At 35.1% G+C, this 22,349-nt stretch overlaps 2 protein-coding genes across 2 annotated transcripts; both read right to left on the bottom strand.

Annotated features, from left to right (window-relative positions):
* Nucleotides 1-7,542, bottom strand: LOC117315101. Its single transcript, XM_033869248.1, is given in 4 exon segments — nucleotides 1-112; nucleotides 5,398-6,653; nucleotides 6,656-7,075; nucleotides 7,489-7,542. Coding segments are annotated over 4 exon segments (1,842 nt in total).
* An 11,781-nt stretch (nucleotides 7,543-19,323) lies between these two features.
* On the bottom strand, nucleotides 19,324-22,340 carry LOC117314913. Its single transcript, XM_033869011.1, has 2 exons — nucleotides 22,313-22,340; nucleotides 19,324-21,565 (listed from the first exon to the last, which is right to left on the bottom strand). The coding sequence occupies exon 2, from the start codon at nucleotides 21,552-21,554 to the stop codon at nucleotides 20,355-20,357; it is 1,200 nt and encodes a 399-aa protein (XP_033724902.1). The 5' UTR covers nucleotides 21,555-21,565; nucleotides 22,313-22,340; the 3' UTR covers nucleotides 19,324-20,354.
* Nucleotides 22,341-22,349: the final 9 nt, after the last annotated feature.

Here is a 22,349-nt window from a genome sequence, read left to right as displayed (position 1 = left end):
TCAATCTCTTTCCACATTGTTAGGAAGAATAGCACCAAACAGACTGGTTTTAACCGGCACAATCATCATGCGCTCTCTTAATGTCTCTGCTGGAATAACAACTCGTTCATTCCTGTAAAATTAAATTGCCATTGTAAGAAAAATACTGATTAAAATGCATGCCATTCATTTCATAATTCCTTTAATCAGAGAAATTAGTGTTTGGATTACTTTGGTGACAATGGCATTTCTGATTTATTACCTTATTTCAATTATATCTGGATTATCTGTCAAGATTTATTCAATTTTATCAGTAGTCGGATAACCAAATCACCTTGACGTAAATAATTGTCCCTTTGGAATTTGTTATTCATTGCCACTGTAACCATATCTATGGAGGGTTAAAAGGGACATAAGTCAAACATACTATTTTCAATCTTTTTTCTTACTTTTTTTTACTTTTCTAATTGCAACTTCTCATTATTTGTCATTACTGCTTTATTTCTCACAATTTTAATGCTTCATTTTACGTTATTACTTTTTTGAATTCAAAACTTTTTATTTTAACATTTTATCTTCAATTGTGCATTTTATCTTTTTTTTTTTTTTTTACTGTTGTTAAGATTTTATATTTAAACTTTAAAGTTTGAATAAAACTGTATTGTTCTCCAATTTTACAACTTGTAAAATAACTATTTTTGCTAAAACATGTTACATGAAAGATGAAAACTAAAAATGAAGAGAGAAAGAAAGGGGAAAAGTAAGAAATAGAAAGTTAGAATTATGTCCCAAAAAACCCTTGTGCAATTTTTCATCTTCATTCTATCGCCAGAGGGTGCTCAAATCAATCGCTTCGGAAGTAAGGATTACTCCCTACAGCAGCCATGGCAACAGTGACTCTCAAATTCCTACTAATGCCCGACTGAAACACTTCATCATTGTTTGGATTAAGCTTTGGCCCTAAATTATACACTCACTGCTTTTTATCCTTAATATTCGAAATAATATCAATATTATATCCTCAGATGATAAAATCCTAGTTAAAAAAAGTGTTTACGACACCGAGCCCGTTTTTTCGTGTCTGCTCCGGTTGAATGGCACAGGCAGTAGGCCAAGAGCTCGAAGTACTAGACTGGTTTTCGTAGTTTCGCATATCATACAGCAATCTAATTAAAATCTAGATGGTCATTCTCACTATGTTATGAGCAACGTGTAGTGATAATGACCATTTAGATTTTAATTAGATTGATCATACAGCGCCCGTACTGCCAGTTCCAAGACTTCGGATATAACGGTTAGACTTCCATCAACCGATGATTTTGCCGAATATTGATTCAATAGACTATAGGCTATTAAATTGTAAATTTCATTTCGGGACTTTCCCCATAGTTCAAAGTCAGTATCAAGCGTCTTTGTCAGTGGTCCGTGTCAAGCAAATTGGGAGATTGTCTAATTTTTTTATTCGAAAACTTCTTCAGTAGTGTTGGGAATCACTAATAAGTTCATTATCAATCATCATCATATCGATAATTGATCGATCATGAATACAACTTTAGGGAAATATCTTATTACCCATGTAATTATCAAGAACAGGTGAGCGAGTTATCTCCCTTTTTCTATCACAGATGAAAATTAAGTAATTAGCAAGTTTTAAATTATTTATGTGAATTTGACCAATAATTCATGTAAAGGAAGCTTAATAATGCATAATAAATCATATTTTTATTTTTAAATAACTTTTTCAACCTTTTATCAGGTAGCAGTGTACACCAGTTTAATTGCCCTGGAGTTTCTGAAAATTAAGTGGCAAATTATCTCTTATTCTTATTTATATTTGCTTTGTTATTTGTTAGCTTCGTTTATCACCCTTTGAATAGCCAGCTGAGTCAGTTTTAGGCAGGGTCTCCTTGTAGTAGTTAGTGACTACCTCTGAACAACATGCAGGAGACCTGTCTGTCCACAAGCCATCCAGGAAATGGAGCTTACCAAGCAAAATAAATAAAAAAAATTTCAAATAAATGATTTAAACTTCTTGTAAGGTAGCAGTGTAGACCAGTTTGCCAGGATTCTAAAAAATAAGTAGCATCTTTAAGTCTGAGGCTGGGTCTCATTGTAGTAGTTGGTGACTACCTGACTGAACAACATACAAGAGGCCCATTGCATGCCATCCAGAACAAAAAGGGTAAAGTGGTCTTGTCCAAAGACATAACCATGACGGCACATACCGGACTGATTGTCAGCTTCCATTTTCTTCTGCAGGATAACTGTTCAAACTATACTTCTTCTATATATATAATACTAATATACTTGGTGTATTTGGTTTAACGTCCTATTAACCGCTAAGTTCATTTAAGGACGTGTCAGGTTTAAAGGTGGAGGAAAGCCGGAGTACCAGGAGAAACACTACTGGCCTACGGTCAGTACCATGGCCAGTTAACTTCCAACGTAGGTTTCGAACTAGCAACCCAGAGGTGGATAGCTAGTGATATTAAGTGTCATGACACCTTAACCACTCGGCCACCGCGGCCCCTCAATAATAAATAATTAACTATCTTACAGTGGCAATAGTACCAAAGAAGTGAAAATTGTGGAAATTTGTTTCTTAATATCTAAATGGCTTGAAATTGAGAGAGTACTTCTACAAAATGAAATGAAAACCATATTTTATGCAAAGTCTCAAAAACATTTTAATGAATTTAATGAATTAAACATAGAGGATAATTACTTGCGGTCTAAGGCCTGCAATTTCAGTACCTGTTTAAAACTTTTTAATTTTTATTTGTTACAGTTGCAATTGTTAAAGATGTGAAAATAAAAGAAAATGGTGTTATCCCAATATCAAAATAGTTTGATATTGAGAAAATAGTTCTACAATATGAAATTAAAACCAGATTTTATGTAAAGTTTCAAAATCCTGAATTTGTTTCTTCAGTAGAATATAGAGGGAAATTAACTGCAGTCTTTGGCCAACAATTTGTAACACCCTTCCTAATGTAAATGTTTGCATATGTTGGTGTTGGCCTAAAAAAAAGAAACATATAAACTATTTACATGTACACTAGTCCTACTGTAGTGTTACTGTATTTCACCTGTGTGGAGATGACATTATGAAGAAGACTATCTTGTAGAATGGTGGTCATTGTTTGAATTTGTCAAATAATTTTCTATAATACCTTTATATAAGTAAAGTTTAAATTCAAAAGATAAAAAAAAAAAAAACTACTTTGTTCCCCAACATTGAATTTAACATAGTGCAACACAGTAAATATATAATAGTTCCAAAAACTTAAGTATAAATTTGTCAGAATTGGTGTCTTGCACATTGTTTTCTTTGGTATATGTAAGCGAAAGGTTGAAATATGTTGGAATGATATTTAAAGCAAAGATATTTCAAAATTTACCACTTGCTACCTATGTGCAGATGAAATTTTTGAGAAAAACTATTTTGTAAAATAGTGATAACAAAATATTAGCAATTCTTTAATTTTGACAAGTAGTTTTCTATTATACCTTTTGTAATAAATTGAAACCGATTACAAATTCAAAAGACAAAACTACAACATGGTTCCACCTCCTTAATTAGTTAATTGACTTATGTGATATAACAATTAACATAATTTTAGTAAAATTTTCTCAGAACAGGTTTCTCGCACATGGTTTTCTTTGGCACATGTAAGCAAAGGGTTGAAATATGTTGATATGGAATTGATAATAAAGCAACTTATATTTATAGATATTTGAAAATTTACTAATTCATGAAATTTCAAAGTAAACTATTTTGTAAAATTGTGATAGCTAAAACCTCATGGTGACTCTTTGATTTTGTCAAATAATTTTCTATCTGATAATTTTTTGTAATAAATTGAAATTGATTTAATTTTAAAAGATAAAAAAAATGCATGACATCTTTCTATACACCCAAAGCAACATAATTTTTCCTAATGCAACATAATAATTGACAATATTTTAGCTTAAAATTTGTCAGAACAGCTTTCTTGCATATTGCTTTCTTTGGTGCATAAAAGTGAAGGGTTTAAATATATTTGAAAACTTATTAAATTTATTAATCAATGCAACAGATGATATAATTTGACACTGTCAAAATTTAAAGCATTAGGCCCTAGAACATATCTATATTTCATTAAGAATTTGAGAAAAAAACTTCTATTACTGAAAAAGAATTATTTAATATACTGCTAGTGTGTACTGAAGTACATGTACAGTATACGTAGTTCCTTGAAAGTTCGTGTCATCGTACTTAGCTAATGTGTACGAGATATGATTCTCGAAATGTCGTTGCTCCACAACATAAACAAATATCAGCTGATCAAGACATCAAAGCATAAACTAACGACACAGTAATTTTATTAAACAAACAAACAACAAAGACATTTTAAAAATATTACATATTTAAACGTCGCCTGTCTCTAAAACGTGAATGAACACGTAACATTTACACTAGACCTAGGAAACCTACTGGAAACCTACGACTCCATAAGAGATTAGATTTGTTATCGAAAAGATGAACGTTGGTCTAGCTGATTGACCCACTTCCGTCACAAAAGTTGAGCGATGTCGTAAAACGACACGGAAAAATCGTCAAAAAGAAACATTTTATGGGTACACAAACGGTGTCTCAATACTAATAATTACATATCTAATAAGCACAATGCCTAGGATTTAACCGTTTTGATAAAATCATAATATGAAGTTACCAGTCGGTGGTTGATGGGGAGCGCCCCGTGATTATATATTTATGTTTAGATTTTACTGCTCCCTGGTGTTAGAATAGTTGGGAAAAATGCATCAAGGGTTTTTTGGGACATAATTCTGAAACACTTACATTGTTGTTGTGAAACAAAATATACTTAAATAACCAAATAGGAAAAGAAGAAAATGCGATATTAAACCACCAAATTTGAAAACCATCAAACTATCAAGCAGAAACTGAAAAAATGACATATTAAATCAAAGTTTTTGTTCACAAAATAGAAATAGCCGACTAATATCTAAAATTGTTAAACACAATTTTACTTAGTTTATAGCATCAGTCTGCAGCAATAGGAATATAAAACAAAGAAACACAAACTATCTAACGCTGAATAAAAGAAATTTAATATCAACACTTATCACGATGTAAAAATAAAGAAATGAAAAAATAAAAGATAAAGGAACAATAATCAAAACAATAAGTTAAATGGTTAAACAAACAAGAAAAGTTAAACATATAATTATGTCCCTTTTAACCCTCCATACATATCAACGTAACTTAAGTCAGGTAAGCATTTGAAAATGAGGTCATAAATACTCTAAAGCATCAGGAAGTCAAACATTCTGACAACAGCATAGCCTAAACATGAAATAAATCTGATATTTTCACAATTTGTTCTAAATCAGAAGATGAATCTTGATCCTTACCCATCAAACTCCAACTTTTGCAAGAAAGGAACTCTTCCCGGTAATATAGATCCTGATGATATTAACAGCTTGCCAAAGGCAAACACCTTTCTGGTCTTTTTTTCCATAACATAGCTCTCAACTTCAACAGCATCTGCATCTTTTCCGTCATTTGTTTTCAACAGTTTCTCAAGCTTGATGGTGTAGGAGTTTTGTTTTTTCATTTTACACAAACTTTTACAGTACATCTGAAACCCATTGCGAGCTATTTTGGTCACATTAATGAAATCTTCCTTCTTGTTGGTACCAACAAGAGATTTTTGATTGTTTAAATCCTCAGGAGTCAAGGCAAGTGATGAAGTTGAGCTTTTGATGATGGAGCACTGGAATGCTTCAGAGTCTGCTGAAAATCTTTCTGAACGTGTATCTAACATATCCTGTAAAAAGCAGTTCACTTCATTGGAACTATCAAATTTCCTTGATCGAAGACTGGATTCTATGCGTTTCTGTGCTTGAAGTGACCAAATGATCTGTTTGCAAACATTTCCAGTGTCGTGGATTGACCTCTTGATTTCACCATTGAAAGACTCGTACGGAAAACATGACCATACCCACAAAGGACCCCACAGCTTTACAAATGGCATCAAGTGCGTAAGGTTGTGCACATTTAGACTCATGCATTCTTTGCCATATAATCTCTGAATATTAGAGACGAATGTTCGGAGAAGTGCATCAGCTCTTGTCAGATCATCTGAAGATATGCCCTCTGTCAGCAGTAGGTAAGTTCCTTCAACCAAGCAACTGAAATGTGTGTTGTAAATCTGTGGTAGATGACCATTAAGGCAAGGCAGCGAGTAAAATAGTAGCCAGTTTCGGAGTTCTGATGCTTTCCAATGATGATAGTTGTTGGACAATGTTCTTGGGAGACGATGGATCATATATGGAGGTTTGATATTTCTCAGAATCTTGTCAATATCTGTGACCTTTGAGCCAATGAAATATGGTTTTGAAGAATATTTTGAATTGAACCAAAAACTTAACATTCTTTTGGTGACTCCTAGCAAAATCCCATGCTTGTAATCAATCCCCACATTAGTAGTCAAAGAAAAATATGGCAAGTACCACAGAACACTTTCTCTAAGAAATCCCTGAGTCCTGGAACTAGTCTCACGGGCAACAACTGCACTTGCCCTTGCAACCTCATCTGTGCGAATAACAGGTGGTTGATCTCTACTTGGGTATGCTCTGCAATGTGCTTTACCACTGGGCACTACCTCTCTCCTGGCTCCATGCAGTAAAGACAACCATTTAATCCAGTATGCTGTGTCATGGCGCAAACATGGGCTCTGGCTTGTAAATCCATGGTAACAATAATCAGCATGGCCTTTGTTTTGATTTCAGTAACTTCCAGCTCATGTGAAACTATGTGAAATGTCACTCCATTTGTGTACATGTTCAACAGATCCATCACAAGAGGTCGCAAAAACATGTTCATTTTCGGTTTACCAGTGCCCTGCCATACACCCCAAGGGAGCATGTTCTTCTTCCTGAATCGTTCCTTTGGAGGAATTTCATTTATTAAGAGGTACACTGGCCACAGTGAAACAGCAGAACTTGTGAACAGTGGAATGCCGTCTATGAACAGAGATAAAGTGAGATTTGAGGTTTGGTCTAGAAATCCTCCTGGTTCCTTTAATTTCTTGGATAAGTTTTTGTGTTAAGTTTAATTCTCACTTAGTTGGGTAGGTTGGTGTTGAACCTTTTTTGAAATTCTTATCATGAACTATTTATGTACGATATATAAATGTGTGTTATTAAAGAAAATAGCAAAGAAAATAAAACTGTTGAATTAATCTAAACGATATGTAGAAGCGGAGATACTAGAGCCATATTTATGTGCATTTTCTTGTTTTATGTAAACGTTTAGTGATTCAAAATTTATACTGTCAATCTTACCAGATTTTTATTGCAATAACTTCAGAGAAAAAACAATGAGGAAATGCTGCGGAAGGCAACTTAATATACCAAGATCACTCGTCATTATCTACCCTGATGAGGCATTGGTATTATTTTTTACTTTAAATTAAAATATTTTGAAAATTTATGATTTACATCACAGCTTTGAGACATCAACTTCGAGCCATTTGAAGAGAGGGCTGGATACATTGATAGAGGAAGAGATGGAAAGTAAGAACTCTCATAAAGGTTCTAAATTATTAATACTGATAACATGTTAAATTTGACTATTTTATGATATGGAATCAGAGGTCAGCAATACTGTACAATAGCCATTAAAAAAATTAGCAGATACAGTAAAACTAAATTGCATAGGAGCAGGGGCATTGACATTCAGAGACTTTTCCAACTAATAATGATGTTATCTTAAATGTAATTCTTAAATGTATACATTATTTATTTCATTTACGCTTTTCAGTAATAACAAAATCTTATTTCCCTCTTGTTTTATGCAGTTTCAAGAACAACAGACCAATGTGCCTGCACAAGCAGGATACAGAGGTTGAAACAGGAGGTCTGGCATCTCAATCAGAAGGTAAGTCAGGAGTCTAATATTTCTTGGCTATGGAATCAAGTGCAGCAACTACAACAGGTTGGTAATTTATTTTTTTTACATTTCAGACCACTTTTTTCTCAAAATGATTGTTCCTTGTAATTAACTTGTTACTAAAATAAAGGGATTTTTTTTATTGTAGTTAGTAAGATTCAGATACAAATACAATCACTTATTTATTTTCCAATTAACAAAATAAATTATATGTTCCACTGTGCACAAGTAGATACCATTTTAAGGCTACCACAATGGTGTGTTTGTACTTAAATATATCTTTGTGAAACTTTTTCAGACTCGAGCAACCTCTGTTCATACTGCCCATGTGTCTGGTAATGGTATTCCTTCTGTTGAGATGGCTCCTCCTGATCTGGTGGCTCTTAACCAAGTTTCATCTGCAGTTGAGGCTCCAGAAGAGACCAATGTAAGGCAATATATGCAAAACATGTATAGCTAACTTCTGGAAGTTTGAGACATAAATGTTTCCTTTTTTCAACTGATAATATTATGTCATTGTTTAAAGAACTATTACTAGAATGAATTGAATTTGATAAAATTTTGTTTAGAGTATTAACTAGAAAAGGAAACTTAAGTGTTGTAATGTTTTGCAACTGGGCCACCCAGATTTGGCTAAATGTGTATAGTTATTGATTGATAATTATACTGGATTATGACTAAACTGTAAGAGTTGGGTAATTTTGTAATTAGCTTACCAGATGTAGTCCAGGGGAACAATTGCTTTACCGCTGGCATCAGCATTGCCCGTAGACAGCGAGGTTAAAGGTTTTTATAATAGAGTGTTGTCAATACAATTGAAGGTACAGCTCAGGAATCGACATGTACATTGATACTACATCTGTAGACCTGCTGATCTTGATAATGACCTTTGAGCTATGTCAGTTTATGCTTATTCCTAATTGCAACCCACCACACAAGCTATCTCGTAAGTCTTCTGACAAATCTTGTGATTTGCTACACAATTATAATCAATAATGCGCTTTTCAATGTATTTATTTCCTCTACATTTTTCAGCCTTCCAACAGAACTGAAGATAGTTCAACAGTGGGGGGATTCACAGACGTGAGTTTTGTTTTTTATATATCAAATAAAATTAACTATCTTGAATGAATTTTCAAAGTAATGTATTTTTACATGCCTGTCAAAATTTGATTAGAGTTATGATTATGGTTTGGTTTAGTGTTTTCCATCTAGAGATCTCTTCAATTTTCAACCAATCTGTTTTAAACTTTGTATGGTTTATCATTATTTGACATGATATAATCTGTAGATGTTTTTCTGTCAGAGTAACAGTTGCATTTTGATTTAACGTTTTGAGCAAAAGTTATTTCCCTTTATTATTTGAAGTATATGAAGGATTTTTAAGGTTACCTCAGCAGGTGACTAATTCTAATTGCCTTTTGTCCATCTTGGTGCATCCGTTAACACTCTCCAAAACTGCTAAACCAAGTTCAACGAAATTCGGCATGCAGCTTTCATGACCAAAGGTCAACCAAAATTGTGAATTACATGGACTCCTTCCCTCAGGGGCCTGCGGGGGTCGGTCAAAAAGGGTAAAATTGACGAAAATTGAAAATGGACTTTTATATGTATAATCTTAAGTATTGCTGAAACAAGAATTAAACTGACATTAAAGAAAAAGTTATTTTTTTTCCATTTCAGAGTCAATTAGAATGGAAATCTTCCCATTGCAGCACTTATTCAAAAATTAGTGCTGTGCTGTTCCGGACTCTTTTTCGTGACGAAGAGTACATGGGACGCACATTAGCGGGTGGAGGAAACTGCAGGCCATCTACAGTATGTATACATACTATATACACTTACAGTATTAATGTTCTTACATTTGGTTTTGGTTTTATTTGCTTTAAAACGTCCTAGCAACAGCTAAGGTCATAAATGGTTAAGAATATTAAAAAACGTGACAGATTTTTAGTTATTCAAACAAAATAATTTCATTCTTGTTGATTACACTACCCAGTATGACACTATCAGAGAGGCTTTTTAAGATACAGATGTAGTAAGATATTAATGAAAGTATAAGATTTCTCTTTCTAACAAGCTAAAAAGTGACAGATACATTACTAAAATATTTGTTTAAATATATTGGTTTCAGGAGTGGTGGCAAAAAAGTACCCTTTAGCAACACCTGTTATGATCGGGGAGAAGTTGAGGGACTTAGTAAAACCCTGCAGGGTTAAGAACATGAGAGCAACACCACAAAAATAAATTCTAAAATTTTCATTTTTTTCCTCTTTTGTTTTTGTTAGTGAAACATGAAGTGTTTTAGCAAATAGAAACCTCAATATGTTTTTAGAAGTATGTTTCAGCCTTCTGTGACATGTTACAAGTTTCAAACAAAGAAGACTTGCAGACCTGCTGCATACTGATTTCAAAGGAGGCCCTTAATGGACCACAGAGTATAATAGAATTTGTCTAAGGATTTTTTCCATGAATTCCAGGGAACTTTTCCATGGATTCCATGGAATATGTCCATGGAACTTTTCCATGGAGTATTGAAACCATTTTTCATTGAACTTTTTCATGGATTCCATGGAATATGTCCATGGATGCGTTTTTATTGGTTCCAATACTCCATGGATGTTTTCCATGGATTTCTATGGGAAAAATCCATGGAATTCCATGGATTCCGTGGAAAATCTACAGCCGGGTAAGCATGTTTTATTTAAGCGTGACTATGATGTTACTTATTTCACTTTTAATTTTTGTGTTTTTAATCTGTGTTTTTTAATGTACATGTCAAACTAAACTAAACTTGGTATAAATGTAGTTAGATCACACAGTGAAAATCTCAACTACACAGCCTTCATTTATAGAATATCTTCCAGAATCTATGGAACAGTGACTCTGGAAATTAAGATTGCTGGGAATCTAGAATCTTTAAGTTCTGTGGAAATTAAGATTGCTTGGAATCTAGAATCTTTAAGTTCTGTGGAAATTAAGATTGCTCGGGATCTAAAAATTTTCAAGCTCTGCGGAAATTAAGATTGCTGGGAATCTAGAATCTTTAAGTTCTGTGGAAATTAAGATTGCTGGGGATCTAGAATTTTTCAAGCTCTGTAGAAATTAAGATTGCTGGGAATCTAGAATTTTAAAGTTCTGTGGAAATTAAGATTGCTCGGGATCTAAAAATTTTCAAGCTCTGCGGAAATTAAGATTGCTGGGAATCTAGAATCTTTAAGTTCTGTGGAAATTAAGATTGCTGGGGATCTAGAATTTTTCAAGCTCTGTGGAAATTAAGATTGCTGGGAATCTAGAATCTTTAAGTTCTGTGGAAATTAAGATTGCTGAGAATCTAGAATTTTAAGTTTTGTGGAAATTAAGATTGCTGGGAATCTAGAATTTTAAGTTCTGTAGAAATTAAGATTGCTGGGAATCTAGAATTTTAATGTTCTGTGGAAATTAAGATTGCTGGGAATCTAGAATCTTTAGGTTCTTACTGTGTTCATATCCTGATCAGTTTCTCAAAAAGTATCAATGTTACTTCTACCAAACTGGAATATAATTGTATTGTTGTATGAACATCTTGACACACCCTACAACATATTACATGAATTTTGGGGTTAAAAATGAAATATTCATCTGAATTTTGAGAATTTGTGATTTTGTTATATTGTCTAATATTTGTTTTACAATACATCAATATTTACTCATGTCTATAATATGTAGAAGGTGCTTCCATGCTTGGGGCCTGTATCTCTCATCTGGATATGTCAGTGATGTTTTTGTGGTTTTTGTCTTTCCCTTTCCACTAATGATCCAGCTATTCCAGCTTTAGATCAGATATATAAAAAAGTTGTTGTTTTGTTTTATCTTATCAAAATGGCAATATGCATGATTGAGCTTAACTATAATTGAGTTGTTAGTATTCATACAAAGTTGTGTATGAGAGGGCCAAATGTTAGATTAACACTACTGCTAAATACATGTAAGGGGTATAATAACATATCCCTCTTGAAATAAAATCATTACCAATTGATTATTATTATTCTAATAAACTTGTATAAGTTAGAGATCAGTCCTACCATACCTCCACATAAGATGTCAGGATTTCAAACCTAATTGTCGAGGTCTTCTATTCGGCCTTACAGCCTGAGCCACTGTTTATGTCCCACTTCACCAAAAGATCCTGAAATCAAATCTCTCCCATAGAAGGACAAGTTCCTAACTATAGAAAACTTGTGTTACAAGATCACTCACCACCAAACTCTCTCTTACAAGTTTAAGATTTTGCTGAACTAAAACAGTCTTACAGAATCGTGGTGAGCATAGATTCTCTGGAGATCAAACAGTGCCCACATGTGGAGGAACCATACGACTGTGAGGCGACTGTTGGTTATGTACAGGCGTCCCGTCTCTTTAAAACACTGTAAGAAATAGTAACACAGAAGTCAGAAAGTCAAATCGCTCACTCCATCAAATCTCATCCTGATATTGATATCATTCCTTCTACATTTATAGAATCAGAATCATTCAGCTTTGGAATATTTTCAAAATCAAGAAAAGTTTTGAGGATAACATCAGCTGAATTGCCATTAGAATTATTAGATTTTTATAAAAAAAAAACATTTAATTTCATCTAAAATAGCTTTGTGGTCAAACTACAGTGATCATTAATACATTATGTTGTATTTTTGGAAGATGATTTTGAATAATTAGATGACAATATTAGACAAGTCCAACATCTAATGAAGGAAATCATGTTGTGTAAGAAAGCAAGAAATTTGGTATAACGTAATGTAATTAGAGGAACGTCCAACTCGCGGAGTAGAGGATAATCTGGTGTGTAATCCCTCCTGGCATGATAGAAAAGTAGTGTTTACATAACCTATGGCAAAGCGGGTGGCAGACAAAAACAGTAAAATGATCTCTAATATCCTTTCACAAAATTGAAATGTTTTTGATCATTTGGGAGAAATCACAAATCCACCACTGGAAGGACAGGTAATGTCGCGATTACACAAGTCCTCAACAATGTCAAGAAAACCATATGCAAGGAAATTTCCGGGGTGTAGTAGGCCGAAAAAAATAAGAAAAAAACCCCACTCTTACAGCTAACCTAACAAGACATGTCCAAAATCTGTAACGAAGTCTCTCAGGTAAATACACAAAACCAGGTGTGGGGTAAGGGGCAGCACCTTTTGAGTATCTCCTAGCTCTCACTTTGTCCCTTTAAAACATGCTGTGTGAGTCACATGTGAGAGGATCCTGTAGCCCCTCAACATAATGTAAATGTTTGACAATTGTTAGATATTTCTGAATAGTACTGTAAAGAAATCACGCACGTCCACCATATATGATGTACAGACACTGGAACAGGTGAAACGTTCAGTTTGTCACAGAATTCCAAGTTATGCCTTGTATGTTGTTTTTGTGTCATCAGCCCATCCATGACCTTTTTAGACAAGACATTGTGGTGGCCAGTCTGTGTTGAAGCACGCCCCGGGGCCACCTGCAATATACAAAGGCAAGAGACATGTGTCTGGAAAGTTCATCAGTTAAAAATGGCACATATCCACACTTTCAAGTGGTAGTAGTGAGTACATTTTTCTGACATATTATTATTGTGAATCCTGGATATGGCACCAACTATTTTATGTCAAGATTCAGATATTGAGAAAACATTATCTTCCACATTTTTCAATTCTTTGTTACAGTGAATTACAACATTAAGATACCGTTAGTTAATGAAAGAAATATTGAAAAGTCATTCCATAGATGTTTACATATATTGAGAAGGGAAGGTGAAAATTAGTCCAATCTGCGCTGTCGTGGTTGTTCTTGGGCAAGATACTTTTAAGTTCTTTCATTACCCTTGATAGCATGCGACGGGCCTCCAATGTGTTGTTCAGTGACGTAGTCACCAACTACTGCAAAGAAAGCCGCCTCAAACTAAAAGGGTGATCATCACAAGAAACAGAGCTAAACAAACATGAGTAAGACATTTCTTTTCAGTGCTGTCTTGGTTTTGTCCTGGATGCAGGCCTACGACAGCCCACTTGCATGTTGTTGGGCGAGGTAGTCACTAACTACTGCAATGAGGTCTCAAACTAAGAAATGCCAGTTATTTTTTTCAAAAAGTTATTTAAAAAATAGTGATTTATAATAATGCTCGATTAATCTTCATTTACATAAAGAATTGTTCAAATTTACCTTTAAACAATTTAAAACTTACTTATTATCTAATTTTCATCAGGGAAAGATCATGGGAATTAACTCACTGATTTGATCATGATATTAATTGATCGTAAATTATAATGTAGCAATTATTGATGTTTCTCTTTCTATTCATGATTGATCAATAATTGATCATCGATTGTTTACGAAATTATGATGATCGATCGATCGATCAAGAACTTTACAGTGATTCCCAACACTATCTATAAGAAGTTGCAAAATGTTTTTAAAAAAATGTAATAGACATTTCCTTATTTGCTTGATATGGACCACTGACACTGATCATGACTTTGAACTTAAAGGAAATTCTCAAATAGCATATATGATCAAAATAGGCAAAAAAACAAACAATTTTACTTGTATCATTTGTATTCCACTGGGGAATACCAAAAATTGGAATTTTCCTCACGCATGTATGAATTATTAACTTTTCCACCAAGATTGAAATTGGGGCGAGCAAATTCCCGTAAAATCAAGAAGATTTACATCTGATTGAGTGAATCCCTATATTGTGAGGAAATTTGTCCAAATTTAGATATTGTCTGATTGCAATGAAATTTGTTATGTAGATATATCATGGGACATCTGTTACCGTACTTTCATTACTTCACTTTAACCGGTCAAACAGAACGTCATTCTCAAATATAGTCAAATACAGTTATGTGATTGCATAACGTTCCACGATGTGCGATGTGCACACAATGTGCGATATGGATCTTGCACGATGGGCGATTGGAACAGTACATGTGTGATATGTATCGTGGTCGATATAAAATGAGGCACGCGTCATCTAATTATAAAAAGGTGTAGAACGATTGTAAAAGATATACAACGATTAAAATTTTACGAGGTAACTAATTACCATATTTATGGTGAATTATATGCAATAATTATTAGGAATGAAACTAAATACCGATATATAATTAAATAAGTTATCTAAATGATTATTAAAGAACTTTATATAATTTGCTCGGACGTCGTCGAGGACACCACTAAGGCCTTGGCGAGTCGACGAAATGTGTATTCAGCGAGATTATATAGCTATAGGCCTACAGGCTATTTAATACCTGTAGAACTAAACAACAGATAAAACGACTTGTTATGAATAGAAACATTTCTGTTGTGTTTAGAAATACATAATATATGTAATTTATATATTAGTAAGATAAATTATCGTTACAAGTGATCTCCGTCTTACTCTACCATTCTGGTACATGTGCATGTAGTATCACCAGGTCATCGAAAACATATGGCAAGCCAAAGTGGAAAAAAGTCACTATTTATGGATATCCATAAATCATTTCGAATATCCATAAATCATTTTTGAATATCCATAAATGAATTATGGGTATCCATAAATCATTTATGGATATCCATAATTCATTTATGGATATCCATAATTCATTTATGGATATCCATAATTCGACTTATTTATGGATATTTAAAAATGAATTATGGATATCCATAAATCGAACCCCGGCCAGCAGGGTAGACAACTCTTGATTGTCAATATCGGAACTCCTCTGACTTTTTAGAAGTTATTTGTGTTTTTGTTTTGGTAATTTTAAACTAGATTTGAAATCGGTAATATGCACATTGTATGAGAGGTACTTTAAATGCACATAGAAATTAATATTAAATTGAAAAAAAATAATTCATGTCCTCTCTTTTTGACAGCGTACATGTATGTACCTGTCGTTGGTGTACGTACTGTACGTAGATCTACAACATAAATTATAAACAAACTTTGTTTACATCTTGCATTGCAGTAGATGTATATGATTTATGAACAAACTTTTTGTACTTAAGATGTGGCATATTACGTACATAGAAATATGATCAGAATGGTCATTTATGTTTCATTATTTCAGACGTGGAACTTGTATTATTTGTAGTAGGCCTGCACATGTCTGATTAGTATTCCCTTCGCCGACTGCAACTTATAGACCAAAGTGTAGTGACTATGTTGATCATGAAACAGTCAAACTTGATTTTTAACGGATGTTTATGTTCTTTTTGTGACTTTTGACATTGTTTTGCTCCGATAAGGTACAGGAAGTGCAGTAATCTCTGTAATTCAGGGGAGGTAACTTTAAGTACTTATGACCATATTAAATAATTCTTATAAAATTTATGTATATACAGTGGAACTTCGTTAACTCGAAGTCGACGGGACCACGAAAAAACTTCGAGTTATCCGAGTGTTCGAATTAAGCGAGTTATCATTTTTGGTGAAAAGATTGGTCAATATTTGTCAACATTATATAATCATTATAACTTCGCTCTGTCGCTCATCAGTTTAGTGTGAAGACTGGTCAATACATGTTAATATATATGTAATGTTTCGTTATGTCACTTGTAATTTGGTGTAGTTTTGCCGATATACAGTCACGATAAAGTTTCTTTCACTTAGTCACTTCAATAACGATCTGATGTGCAAGTCATGTTTGCAAAAGGTAAACGATAAAACGGAATTCGACAAAATAACAAGTTATTAATGTCAAAACAAATAACCGTTTAAGTTTAACACAGATTGCATACAAAACGTAACAGAACCATTACCTTTTATTGGACATATATAAAATACTGTTTGATCGGCTACTTACTTTTTATTGAAAACCACGCCATTTCCATGTGTATTAGCACCGGAAGTTGGGCTGCGCATGTGCGTATAAAATGTTACTGTAACTGAGTTGGCGTTTTATCCGATTTAATAGACAGCACTGACCGTTACAGTTGTACTCTGAACACCTCGGCAGTAATTACGCTATTGTTTCAGCAGTTTAAAGATTTAATAGGCGCCGGTGACTGTGTCATTTCTACACCTGTAAAAACATCAGCCGGGTAGATCTACCGGTGTGTCAGAGATTAGTTCCGCTTGAGCGAACGGGTAGATGAGTTGTTGACTATCGTGTGTACTGATATCGGCGACCGCCTTGGGAAATTACCTGATGTAAGTAAAGCAGTACTTTTTATCACCAAGACTTGTTGTTATAAGATTCAACCGACAATTTCTTTTATGAATTTATGAAACACTTATAATAGCATGTAGGTTAGTAGTGCCGATATGTTCAGTATTACAAACGGAATTTAGCTCTTAAAAAATATCGGCGTTTGCCACCGATCGACGAAAATTATACTTCGAGTTATTCGAACATTTCAAGTAGGATTTTTATTGTTGGGACCAAATTTTTACTTCGTATTATCCGAGTTTTTCGAGTTATCCGAATTCGAATTATCCGAGTTTATTTTACTAAGATAAAGAGAGAATTCGGCCGGGACCGGCGAGGTACTTCGAGTTAAGCGGGGTATTCGAGTTATCCGAGTTCGAGTTAACGAAGTTCCACTGTATATATATTAGACATTGAAAAGGGCCGTTTTATTGAAACGACATAAAATATAACATACATGTTACAATCATGTAATAAGCATCTTACAAAGAATACAACTTGCATTTGCTTAGTATTTATCTAAAGCAATACAAAATAATATTAAATTTGTATAACTATTGTAGGTGAGGGGACCAAAAAACGCCCCCTCACCGAAACAAAACAAAAGTTACAAATCATGACATGCCAAACCCAACAAATGACATGGGCGGCGCAACAAAAAGGGGTGGTGGCGGGTAAATCAATATTAAGATGGCGCCTACCTTTTGACCTGCGGGAATTTTCTGAGAGAGTGACGCTATCAAAGATCACGTGATCTAGTATCCTTCCGCATCACAGTTTCTCAAAGGGGACACATCACTCAGAAAATACCACGCTACGCCAAAGAAATTAAACCATAACAAAAATACAACCATCATCATAAATGCAATTTAATTTTATTAATTAAATTGTTGTTTTATGTTGAATGGTTTCCTCAGACAGACCAGCAGCAAGCTATGTAATAGTACAATAGTAAAAAATAAGTAATACTTTAAGTTTTGATTGAAAAGGGCCGTTTTATTGAAACGACATAAAATATAACATACATGTTACAATCATGTAATAAGCATCTTACAAAGAATACAACTTGCATTTGCTTAGTATTTATCTAAAGCAATACAAAATAATATTAAATTTGTATAACTATTGTAGGTGAGGGGACCAAAAAACGCCACCTTGCATCAAGAGCCTCTTTAATGAAGTATATTTATATATACACACTAGTATAAAAATGGCTCCTCAATGCAACCCCCCCCCCCCCCCCCCCCCCGAGCATGAAAAGCTAACAAGTACATGGATTTGAACATGATCATGTCATAATAAGATGTACATGTTTTCGATAATGAGGTCACAATCTTGTGCAAGATGTCCAGCGTGATTGGCTGCCTAAAATCTGGTTTGTTTCCCCCTTTATGCAAACCCACTAGCATTTTTCGTATAAGAAAAGACTGTGTAGGATCTGAAAAACCGCCTAATTTGTGAATATAGGAAATTGCTGATATGTAACTGTGAATGGTTGATGATGCCAAACCTGTGTCAACTAAACTAGCGATGAATAAAGCTAGATAATGAACGCTTATGGGCAGACAGCATTCCACATGCAGTTGATCAACGACAAACTGAGAATACAATGTGAAGGCTCTTCTATATAACTGTTTTGAGCCTTTTGATAATGCCGCATCAATGAGCTGATGTACTCTTGCACTTAAATTAGTAATAGTTGTTCCGGAATTGGGGTCGGATCGGTGTCCATGTTGGGAGCTGAGCGCCGAAATTGTTGGACCTGCAAACGAGACAGGGCGTCAGCTAAGTCATTGTGTTTTCCTGGTATATGCTTAGCTTTAAATTGAATATTAAACCTAAGGGAAGCCAGAACCAGACGCCGGACTAGAATCATCATCACATGATTGGGAGAGGTTTGTTTGTTAATGATAGCTACAACAGTTTCATTGTCAGAGAAAAATAATATGAACTTGTTACGAAGTTGGGGTCCCCAATGTTCCAAAGCAATGGTAATGGGAAACAGTTCTTTGATATTAATGTGGTGCAATTGTAATGCATTATCCCATTGCCCATAAAACCACTTAGTACCAAGCAAACCCCCGTAACCTAAATTACTCGCATCAGTAAACAAATGGAGCACATCTGAGGTATCCCACCGATTAGGTAAGAAGAAGGTGCAGTGGTTGAAATGTTGCATGAACATTAACCACATCTGTATATCAGCTTTAGCTTCCTTTGTTAATCGTACATGATGATGAGGTTTAGAAAGACCCAGTGTCAGATTGATTAACCTGCGTAGAAACGTTCTACCTGGAATGATAACCCTACATGCAAAATTTAATAAACCAATCAAAGATTGTAATTCCTGAAGTGTTGCCTTAGGTTTAGTGATGAAATGCTGTAATAAGGCTCTGATTTTATCCACTTTATCCACTGGTAGTCTTGCTAACATTAAATGGGTATCAAGTTCGATGCCTAAAAATGTAAGACATGTAGTGGGCTGAACTGTTTTGGATTGTTTAATTGGAACCCCGACCTGTTGGCATAAGAGTAAAAAACTATCCAGCGCCTGTCGACATTCTGTCGAAGAAGGTTGCCCAATAAACAAAAAATCATCTAGCACATGTACCACTCTAGGAGATTTAAAATAATTATTCATCACCCAGTGTAGGGCAGAGCTTACTTTTTCAAATAGCTGACACGATATAGCGCAACCCATCGGTAAGCACCTATCATAATAATAAAGGCCTTCAAACAACATACCTAACAATTCATAATCTCTAGGATTAACAGGGACTAGCCTGAAAGCTGACTCAAGGTCGGATTTTGCCAACAAAGCGTCTTTTCCACACTGATTAATGAACCGTATCGCATGATCCAAAGTTTCGTATTGGACTGTTTTTTGCTCATCCCTAATGCCATCGTTTATTGACTCACCTGAAGGAAACGATAAATGATGAATAAGTCGAAACTCTCCTTCTTCCTTTTTAGGTACTAAACCTAGTGGAGATATTTGAAGGGCCGGAAATGGTAATTCTTTAAAGGGGCCTGCAATTCTATTAAGCGAAATTTCTGCTTGAAGTTTTTTCCTTAAAATGTCAGGATGTTCTTTAACTGACTGTAAATTCTGACTTAACCGATGCCTCCTGGGACCTTGAAACCCAATTGCAAACCCTTCTGCGAATCCATGTTCTAAAAATTGAAACGCATCTTTTGGATAACCCTGCAAATACAGTGCTAACCGATCAAATTTAACTGGTGTGATATTACTTATTGTGAGTTGATTTGGGTTTTCCCCCAGAGCTGTTGGTAGGTGATTGGTTGGTTGATGTGGTGGAGTCACCTTTGTTTGTGTTTTGCTGACACTTCCGAAAGGAATGATTTCCTCCACAGTCCCTACATGCATGTTTAAACCAGCAATTGGCTCTATTACATGAGCCTTTCTTCTGAAAGGCATAACAGACCTTATGCTGTTGCGTTGAGGACCCCGACTGAGACTGATTCTGGCTTTTTGTGTACCCCTTGTTGGATCGAGCCCCAAAAGCTGCCTGTGAAGTCATTGCCTCTAAATACAACTCAGTATTAGCCTGCTCATATGGTAATAGATGAGGGTTTGCCTGTCTCCACTTTCTAAAGTTGCTATCATACACAATAGCTGCTTGATCTCCCGCCTTCTTAGCAATATGTTGCACAATATGTGCATATTTCATTAAAGGAGCTGCCAATTCCGGCTTACCTTGTACCACTATTGTAACAAAAACTTGGAATGCTGCATTCCATTGATCCATTGTTCGAATAGGGACTGGGCGTGATTTTGGGACCAAAGCCAAATTATTTGCCTCCATAGTGAGCTCATAAGTCTCATTATGCTTAACCTGAACTAAGGCCCCAAACTCAACAAATTGCTCAGCCCAAATTTTTTGTTTTAAACGTATATCAACATTCACATCAAGAGGGCGGGAGATCGAGTTCATTGAAAAATTGTTGCTATTTAGAGCTGGTGTACCTGTCAGGGAACTGATGGCTTCTGTGGCAAATGTGCTGGAGTTTACATCAGAGATGGCTACTCCGACCTGTTCTGCCCGTTCCACTGAGGTAAGACCTTCCCTTGCTGTGGAGGAATGCCTCATGGTGGCTTTAGGCGTTGTATGGGTTTGAGGGGCAGTAGATGTGGCAGGTACGGGCACAGTTGGCCCCATCAGATTTGCTGACCTCATTATCAGTCCATCTGCCTTCATCTGTCTAAGCATTTCAGCAGCCAATTTTGACACCCCAGGAATGGCTGGTGATGGTGGCAGTGCTATTAAGGCACTGGAGGCTGATGCTGTGTCTTGGTTAGGCGAATTCCCCACAATCGTCACCTGTTCCTCAATATCTTCGCTGATGTTTGTTGCTCTTTGTCTCCTACCAGGACGTACCAATGCATGCCGTTCCTTGGCCTTTCTAGATGGTCGTGTAGGTGGCATGGTTATTCTCCCTCAAAACAAAACAAACAATCGTGTAATTTTAATTTAAATGTTTAAAAAAAAAAATTGATAGAGTTAGCCTTTGACTCCCCAGCAATTTCTTATGTAAACTCCTACTGTCTGTTACACAGGGAAAAATAATTATCACCCTAACAACAAAGCAAAGTTATAGCTGCACCACAAGAAATCCAAGTAACCAAGTCTGATGTGTATAATCGCTCAACAATGGGAAAAGTATTACTTTATCCCACATGAACACAACACAACAATGGTGCATGTACCATGCCCACATGTGTTTATAACATAGATGCAGCTCACCAATGGTGATAGCGTGAACCCACACTATCCCACATGAACTTGTATCACACAACACCTGCCCCGCAAACGAGCGAGTGATCTCATAAAATACTTAATACAACTCGGATTTCAAATATGGGTAGCCACTACAACTTAATACAGACCTGACAATCCACCAGACCTCCTTTAACTAGGATTAACTTATCCGTAGAACCCGCTAAACTGTTTATGCCGGAAGACTCATTTGTAAACATTTGTTTATACCTTCGAGACGCCCCCGGAAGCAATCTTTCTACCACACGGCGCATGTGTCAAGCGAGTAAACATAGCTTTTATCGTTCGAGACCACCCCCGCCACAACAGAAAAATTTCCGTAAGACTAATCGATTGCTACTGCACAGTATATCTTCAAGTCGTTAACAGAGTTAATACAAACTTATCGGAAAAAGTTAAACACTTACATATCGTGGTTGATCTAATTGGAAATTCTCCGATAGA

The sequence above is a fragment of the Pecten maximus genome, chromosome 17, assembly GCF_902652985.1.
Source record: "Pecten maximus chromosome 17, xPecMax1.1, whole genome shotgun sequence".
In the NCBI taxonomy this organism is placed as follows: domain Eukaryota; kingdom Metazoa; phylum Mollusca; class Bivalvia; order Pectinida; family Pectinidae; genus Pecten; species Pecten maximus.
This window is presented reverse-complemented; position numbering and strand designations above follow the sequence as displayed.

Excerpts from the sequence above, each read along its gene's own strand:
- LOC117314913 (XM_033869011.1), bottom strand. The coding sequence starts at position 21,554 with ATGCCACCTACACGACCATCTAGAAAGGCCAAGGAACGGCATGCATTG.